Genomic DNA, 8,863 nt, shown 5'->3' on the forward strand with positions numbered 1-8,863 from the left:
TACCTGTAGATTTAACCCCGCTAAATTGAAGTTGGAACCGAACGCGCAGCGTGAGGTTTCAAATGTTAAATTTAGTGCGGTTAAATCTACAGGTAACCTAGCTCTACATTGAAAACACAGTATGTTTATCTCCATTCTACCATGACTAAATAAAATGCGAACTCTTTGGTGTCAGCAAATATACTGAGTGAAGCGGCATGGGTTGAGTTCAGTGTTTTGAGTGGGTTATCGATCTGAATTACGGAATCACCGAACAAAATATGGCGCTGTATATACTCAGGCAGTTTGTTTACACCGTTATACTTCAATCGAACATATGACAGGCTTTGAAAGCATATAAGCACGGCAACTTGGTAAGCTAACATGAGGTGGGCATCCCTAAAGAAAACAAAGCAAGCTTTCCAAGGCTTTCGCTCTACATCTCACGTCACCATTATGACGTCATATCGCTCATTGTGACGCAAATGATATGACGTCACAGTCGTATATAGAAAAGCGCCAAAAATTCCAAGCTCTCTGTTCTCTCCAAAACGTAAATACATTCCCTTTGTTGACTTCTGTCGTGTTTTTCTGCACGAAATGTATTGCCACACATCCTTTGAATATTGTAGTAACCGCATCTGTGCATTTTGTAACCTGTAATTGTAGACATAATTATTTAAATATGCCTACCGACAATGACTGAAAATAGTACTATTCTATGAATTTTAGCTTCCGCGGTGATGCCAGCTGTTTAAATCAGAGGTTTTTTTTTGTGATTTAATAGCCTCTGATTGACCAATCAGAATCGAGTAAATTCCAAATTCATGGTAGAATATTCGTTTTCACTTTCGTTTGTAGGTTCTTGTGCTGGCGATTATGTTTGCCATGTTGCTGAAGACACTGAAGGCAAGCAAACCATCTCAGATTGACCTCAACCATATTGGCAGGATGAACAGAGAGATGGGCCAGCATGGAACAGGTGCTGTATTCCTTGCAAATGTACCTTCATGAACATATTACTGTATTAATGAAGGGTGGGTGCGCATCTGGGTCCCGTTCCTCAAAGCAATCGTAGCTACAATCAATATCAGGGAGTTACGTCGATTTAAAGTCGTCTTAGCTAATATTTATGCCCATTCCAAGTCTTAAGGCGATTGTAACTTTACAAGTTCTTAAGTTGAATCTTCAGTCCTGATATGCTGTTTCCCTTAGAGTGCCCTTCGTTTAGCAGACGACGCATGCGAATGTTTGGTTGCTGGTGTAATAGATGAAGAGATTGCTTCTAACAGTTTCATGAGGGTGTGGCGAGGCATACGATACCGCGCATGTAGTTCATCTTCATAAAGCGTATCCAGCTGGCGGATGCGGTATCTTAAAACCGTTATTTAATATACGATCCATTTTCATCATTATAGAAGGCTTTGTTGTTTGGTTCAATTTAAAATCAGATTTAGCGATCTAAGTTGCTCCTGAGCAACTGATCATTTGGATATTAACTTACAACTCTCTTATTTAAGATTGCTTTGTGGAAGTGTAGTCGTTCAAACAAAAATATAAGATCGCGTACCCAATGAGTTACAATCAACTAAGATCACTTTGTGGAAGGAGGCCCTGGACAGTCTTTCAAGGGGCCAAAGTCGCTGCCCCAAATGCGTAAATTGATGCTCATGACGTCAATTTATACAGACCGCTATCATATTGTCGAGTGCGACGTAAAACAAGAAGCTATCGCTTATCAATCTTATCAGTAGTTCAGGTGCATCAGAAGGTCTCATCATGTGGGAGCATACCCCAGGAGATGCAGGTCATAGTCATTTACAGTAATTGAATTATTCATTTTCTTTTGTTGTTTTGTACAAATGTAGAATACCTTTCCTGTTTTTGGGCCCAGGACTTGTATCAAAACAACATGTTGTGTAAACCAACAAGATTATGATTCAGAGTGAGTGAGTAAGAAATAGCTTTATAGTTTATTGCATTGAGCGACGTTTCAATGTAGGTTCTTACTCCAGCTTGATAATGGTGTAAGAATCAACATCGCATCGTCGCTAAATGCAATAAACCAGAAGTTGTTGTCCTTAAAGTTGTGCGTGTTCCTATACACATTGTAAAGGTCTGCATGTATTCACATGCACAGATCGGTCTCGGCTCGACTACGAAAGTCCTTTCTCACCAGAAGAACTCCAACGTGCGACGATGCAATGTCGGCGGCGGAACATGATCAGGAAGGTGATTCAGGAACTGCTCGCTAACAGTTTCTTCCTGTGGCTTCTTGCCAGCATCAGCTACAGCAACAGAGACCCCCACGGATTCTTTCTCCATCAGAACATCAAGAGCACCTTCATAGAGCCCTTCAAACCGGCTATTACATTGGAACGTGTATGTTGAATTCCACTGATGCAGATCTAACCATATCAAATTTGGCATCCAATACCGTGAAACCTCGTTAACTAATGCTCATTTAATTGCTTTAACTTTATGATCCCAACAAAATTCATTTTGATGAATGGTCGCTTTAATATACTATCATTGACTTAAGTTGAGTTTGCTTCAGTTAAAGTGTCTCTTTAATTTATCGCTAATAAAGTTATGCCCAGATAATCTGTACACTGGATCATGGATCATATAGTCAGAGAGTCATCAGCTCAGTCAAACTATTGTTGGAACATCAAATCAAAAGGGACGTTATGAACAATGGATGACGTCATCGAAAAGCAGTTAAGCCAAAGCCCTTACATGCTAAGGACCGCTTCGCAAACATTTGAAACAATTGAACCATAGGCAAAAGTTCATTTGCCAATAAGCGTGAAGAATGTTATATATAGTATATATATTTCTCTGTGAGACTTTTCGAAAATATGTTTCGATGCCCGTGCTCCGTATAAGGTTCTTTTTGTCTTTGTACAGGTGAATACAACCGCGCATTACTTCCAATGGCTCGAGAAAACTGTTATCCCCAATCTCTTCCCTCAGATGGATTTTAATAATAAAACAAAACTATCTCCGAACATGCGATATAGGATTTCGGATCTGACGAACCTCCGGATAGGAGCACCTCGACTGCGCCAAGTGAGACAGGCAAACAGTAAGTAGCTACCATGTGTGTAAAATAGGGAGTGAAAGCAGTACAGTTAAACTCATACATTGGGAGAAATATCACATTTAACCAAACAGCTGACTGAGTGGGATTGAGTGGATATTATTTTTATATACAGATTCAATTAACCAAAATGCAGCAAAGAGGGTTTGGGTGATCTCGACACGGTCAGGCTGGTTAGGCGCATCATCAGCTCAAGGCCCTTTCCCCCTCTGCACGCAGCCCAGACAGCGAATGGGACTTCTCCCAGGAAGCACTGCCCAGTCAAACCCACCATGAACTCCACTCCAACACTGCAGACTTCTGCATTACCCAGATTATCAGAAGGGCTGTATTCCTGGCAGCAAACGCGGGTAGTCTTCCAATGTCAGTTATCAGATAAGGAGGTACCATACCATAAGGCATCGAGAACAATGGGGAGTCGAACAACTTGGTACTTGGGATGTAAGATGACATTTCGAAAGCGAGGTCCGCATATTTGCCTCGTTTTCCCTGAATCTTGTTAATCACATTTGTGTCCAAAGGGACAGAAAATTCAATGATATAAATGATTTCATTGGATTTATCAAAAAGGACAAGATCAGGTCTGTTGGGGTGGATATGTCTGTGGCTGTATACGGGCCTCTTTCAAAGAACTTTGTATTTATCATTTTCCATGACGCCCTCTACATATTCTTGGTCGTACCATTAAGTCTGTGTCAAACCAACAAGCATGGCGAAGACGGTAATAAAATGATCGAGCCACTCCAACATGTCACTTAAAACACTGTGTTTGTGCCAAAGCCTCATCCAAGCGAAGGAATCTGCAGGGTTGCTGATCCTCTCAACACACTGTACACAAACTCGATGCAAAAGTGCCTCAGATAGCCTCTCCTTGAAAAGCTGAGTCTTGGCCGATTTGATATGACACTTCGCTTGGTTGACACTCATTTCTGTTCAGTACAGAACCATCAACAAAATCATTATTATTATAATCATCATTATCGTCATCATCATCATCACCATCATCATTATCGTGTCGTAACTGCATAATGGCGTCGAGGGGGGACCCTACTTCAGTTACCTAAACGTATTGTCGTTCCGTGTCGTCATGGTAAGTTAAGCCATGACTTTGCCGATCGCAGGGTCAGCATCGGGTCATCTAAGTCAAGGAGTGGTATAGTTCGGATAGTTATATCCAGTTATCTTTTGTCATGCATAAATGTTTCAGTGTACAGTGTGTGTACAGTGTACAGTGTGTGTGTGTGTGTGTGTGTGTGTGTGTGTGTGTGTGTGTGTGTGTGTGTGTGTGTGTGTGTGTGTGTGTGATATGATGTAATGTTTATGGAACGTCACTAATGTGTCACTACACAATTCTACGAAATTCCGTACCACCGCTTTTGATATTTTTATTACTCAAATATTTCCATCCGTCGTCTTTCAGAAACATGCACAATACCATACGTTGGCGAAACTCTGTGTCACCCTATGTATGACCTGGTTACAGAAGAAACTAGGAACTGGTGCCAAGGCTGGCAGCCACCTAAGTGTCCCAACGAGGAAGCTGTTTCTGTCACCAGCAATGCATGGACGTTTGTTTCAGCTTTAGACATCTGGGGCCTTCCCATCACAGGCAAGAGGACAGTCTACGGCGGAGGAGGTTACATAGTTGAACTGGATATTACCAAAGAAGTTGCTGAACAGGTATACAATAACATATATAAATACCGATGGGTTGATAGTGATACTAGAGCTGTATTCTTGGAATTCACACTGTACAACCCAAGCATAAGCCTCTTTTGCTACGTCACGATACTGGTCGAGTACCCTGAGAGTGGAGGGGTCCTCGAGTCAACAAACATATTTCCGTTTAGAAAGCTCAGCCACGACGGAAACTTTGGAAAGTACATTCTCTTCTGTGAAGTCGCGTTCATCATATTCACGATCCTATGGCTGGGGTTCATCACATTCAAGCTTATGAAAGACCGATCGAGCTTCTTCAAAGAGTTTTGGAACGTTGTCGAGCTGGTCAGCGTCATCTTCTCATTCGTGGCTGTTGTTCTGTACTTAATTCGTCGCAAATACACCAACGAAGCCATGGCCTTGTTGAAAGAAAACAAACGCGTCTTCATCAACTTCTACCACATCGCAGTATGGGACAGTACCTTAAACTGTGTCCTTGGTTTCCTGGTTAGCATAGCAACACTCCGGCTGCTGCGAGTCATGAGCTATACAAGAGTCACACAAATTGTATTCCTTGTTTTGAAGGAAAGTTCAAAGACACTGCCAGGCTTCTTCTTCTACATCCTTCTTATCCTGTTTGCGTTTGGCATTATGGGGCAAGTCATGTTCGGCGCAAACGCAGTTGCCTACAAAGATATGCTCACCACCATGGAAACCCTTTTTTCCGGTGTGCTTGGAAACGCAGGCCTTCGGAACACCAACGTTCCTGTCAGCGATTCCTGGATATCCCTCGTCTACTTCGTGTCTTTTGTCCTTATCGTCTTCTTTGGCCTGTCCAACATGTTTATAACAATTTTACTGGACACTATGTCCCTGATCGGTGATGACCCCAAGAACCTGACTTTCAAGGAAATTGAACTGTTCGCTTACATGTGGGAGTCTCTGAAGACTCGCATCAAGAGGAAGGACACATCAAAACAACTACCCGACCCAATGGTGACCAATACACTACAGCCAGCTATGGATTTTAGAGACGGTAGGCGATTTTAATCATTTGTATAAGAAATACATTATGAATATATGGTTGTCAACATACATCCTGTATATAACTTCACTGAGCTCACAAGAATCATGATTAATTCAGTTCCGTGGATTTAGTTTTGAAAGGAATATAAACTTTGAAATTCTATTGCTTAAAGATGAACCATTTAATGACATTGGTGGACACTGGTAGTTGGTGAACTTATACTTAAACATATATTACAACAACAGGTTAATTGCTCTGAATATTATTCATGGCTTTGTGTGTGTGTGTGGGGGGGGGGGGGGGGGGGGGGGGATGCGGTCGGGTTGTCGAGTTGTTAAAGCGTTCGTCCGTCATGCCGAAGACCCGGGTTCGATTCCCGGCATGGGTACAATGTGTTAAGTCCATTTCTGGTGTCCCCCCGCCGTGATATTGCTGGAATATTGCAAAACGCGGTGTAAAACCAAACTCACTCAATACACTCACTCACTCATGGCTTTGAGATTTTGGTTATTCTGTTATTCTGTGTAAAAATCATAATATTATCCAAATGTAAGTTGCCAATAATGTTTAGTTTTGAAGGCTATACACGTCCCAATCATTAGTATTGCATTCGCAGATCATACGCTCTAGATTTCATTCTTACTGTATTTGCGTTTTTCAGTATGGCCACAAAATGAACATGAACTTGAGGGACGCACTTGCTGCATGAGCTCAACCAGTCAACATGACCTGAATGGGACCTTGATAAAGAAAAACGACAGCGAAAGCGAAATCTAAGTGATAATTACTCTTTAGTTATATTTAGACATGATAGAGATTGCATCCGGACTAATGGGGGTTAATTTGAAATATAAACATTGATGGAGCAGTGGTACTATTGATGAAAATCATTATTTGGCAAACGTGACAAATAGCTCGGAAGATGATCATATTAACACTGTTGGTGCAGTTCTGTATCCGCCATTAACACGCGAAGATTAAGGTCGAGATTAGTATTTTTATACGCGTGATACGTTTCTTTTCTACAAATAATAAATCCTTTCCGTAATCGTAAGAAAGTCTTGTACGACCATGTCATTAGCATGTGTAACAAATCATTATCAAATAGTATACAAGTATATTATCTATTTGCAATGCTGATGTGAGTCATATATTAGTCGTGTAATACACTGAAAATACAGACTTCAGAGAAATTTAACTAAAGATTCTATGTGTGTTAATAACTGGATTTCTTTTGCTCCACCTGACGTGAACATCCTTTGAAAGTATATGATCTAGGAGCGTGTAGATGAAATATATCCCTGCAATGTATTTACAATTTGTGTGAATTACATAGATGTGGTTATTAAGAGTTAATATTGGTGGTGTTAACAGCTCGCGTGTCCAACATAGGCACCTCAGAGACCTTAACGATGAACATATGTTTGTAATCTTACCCATAGTCCAGACAAATACGCTTTAAATACCACTTTCCATCAGCCTCACGATATATTGTTTGAGAGAGGTCCACATGTGCACACTCAGATGGACCTACAACACTGTAAGCTCTACGGTAGGGCCATCGGTGCAAGAGTTATCCCTCCTGTGATAATACTGTAAGTTATATATTTTTATTATACACCATGCACATGTGTGATGTAATGTCTTTATATTTAGAAGTTACATATTGTGCTTTTCCATGTTAATATACGGGATGTTACGTAACCCATCGTCTATTGTGACAGCCCCAGTGATATCTAAATGGTTTAATTGCAACAAGCAACATGCACCTATAGTTTGAAAAGGAAACCAACATTAAGACTCTAGGCTAATATTCAGAAATCTACTCCCAATTGAGAGTCCAGGGAATTTGTTTTGTTGAAACGCTTTACAGCAAAAATAAGTTATTCTGTAGAAGGTTTTATTTCAAAAGCGCGTTTTTATGACACCCCTTTTGACGGCAGTGATTATACAATACTGGAATAAACATTTGTCATCGGAGAGGAACATAATTCAACAGTCTGGTTACATTAGTCGATATTTATACCTTTAAATGTTCACGACTGAAGTGTCTAATTATATACAGGTTCTAGATATTGACGAGAAATATTACAGGTTAGCTGGAGAGAATGATGTTTTTAATATATTTTATAAGAAGATTTTATGTTTAATCACAGATTGTACTGCTTTTTATGCTGTTGATGGTTTTGTGTTTGTCCTAATATATACAACGCTGACTGTCACGAAGGGGGTTAAAAGATAACCCTGATTGATAGTTAAAGAAGTGCACATATCATTGTCTTTTAAAATCAATTTGTTAAAAAGCTGTTTTCTTTTTTGGATTCGCTTTTGGAGATTCTTTAATTATGATTTATGAACATAAGATCTAGACGAAAAATATCTTTACCATTATATTGAAAAGTTTAATTTGAAGACTAATCTCTCAATTTTACAGTTTTGTCCAGACTGCAGACTTTATTCAAAGTCATTTACATTTTGTGTGACATAATTAGATGTGGTTGTTAAGTGTTCATATTTTAGAGGCTAATATTGTATGTATCCAACGTACGTACTCTACACATGGACCATGAGTCCCTGAGGACGAAAACTATGTTTTGGTAAATAATCCATGCCATTCTGAAAAGAGCCCTATTAAATTCACCATTCCATATTTGAGAGAAGTACACACAATCAATTGCACGTACATCACTGTAAGCTCCAGAAATAGGGCAATCGGCGCAAGAGTTATCCCTCTTTTGATAATACGATTAGACCTATATATTGTAGCCTCACGATATATTGTTTGAGAGAGGTCCATATGTGCACACTAAGATGCACCTACAACACTGTAAGCTCTAGGGTAGGGCCATCGGTGCAAGAGTTATCCCTCTTTTGATAATACGATTAGACCTATATATTGTAGCCTCGCGATATATTGTTTGAGAGAGGTCCATATGTGCACACTAAGATGCACCTACAACACTGTAAGCTCTAGGGTAGGGCCATCGGTGCAAGAGTTACCCTCCTGTGATAATACTGTAAGTTATATATTTTTATTATACACCATGTACATGTGTGATGCAATGTATGTTTATTTAGAAGTTACATTTTTTTTC

At 40.0% G+C, this 8,863-nt stretch overlaps 1 protein-coding gene across 1 annotated transcript in view; it reads left to right on the forward strand.

Annotated features, from left to right (window-relative positions):
• Window positions 1–8,023, forward strand: part of LOC139468346 (uncharacterized) — a 90,786-nt gene extending 82,763 nt beyond the window's left edge. Inside the window, exons 19-23 of the mRNA XM_071250253.1 lie at window positions 841–961; window positions 2,120–2,361; window positions 2,890–3,067; window positions 4,503–5,777; window positions 6,430–8,023. Of these exons, the coding sequence (XP_071106354.1) occupies window positions 841–961; window positions 2,120–2,361; window positions 2,890–3,067; window positions 4,503–5,777; window positions 6,430–6,545 (1,932 nt within the window). The 3' untranslated portion in view covers window positions 6,546–8,023. The remainder of the gene's footprint in view (window positions 1–840; window positions 962–2,119; window positions 2,362–2,889; window positions 3,068–4,502; window positions 5,778–6,429) is intronic.
• Window positions 8,024–8,863: the final 840 nt, after the last annotated feature.

The sequence above is a fragment of the Haliotis cracherodii genome, unplaced genomic scaffold (assembly GCF_022045235.1).
Source record: "Haliotis cracherodii isolate W230 unplaced genomic scaffold, xgHalCrac1.p SCAF_2, whole genome shotgun sequence".
Taxonomy (NCBI): domain Eukaryota; kingdom Metazoa; phylum Mollusca; class Gastropoda; order Lepetellida; family Haliotidae; genus Haliotis; species Haliotis cracherodii.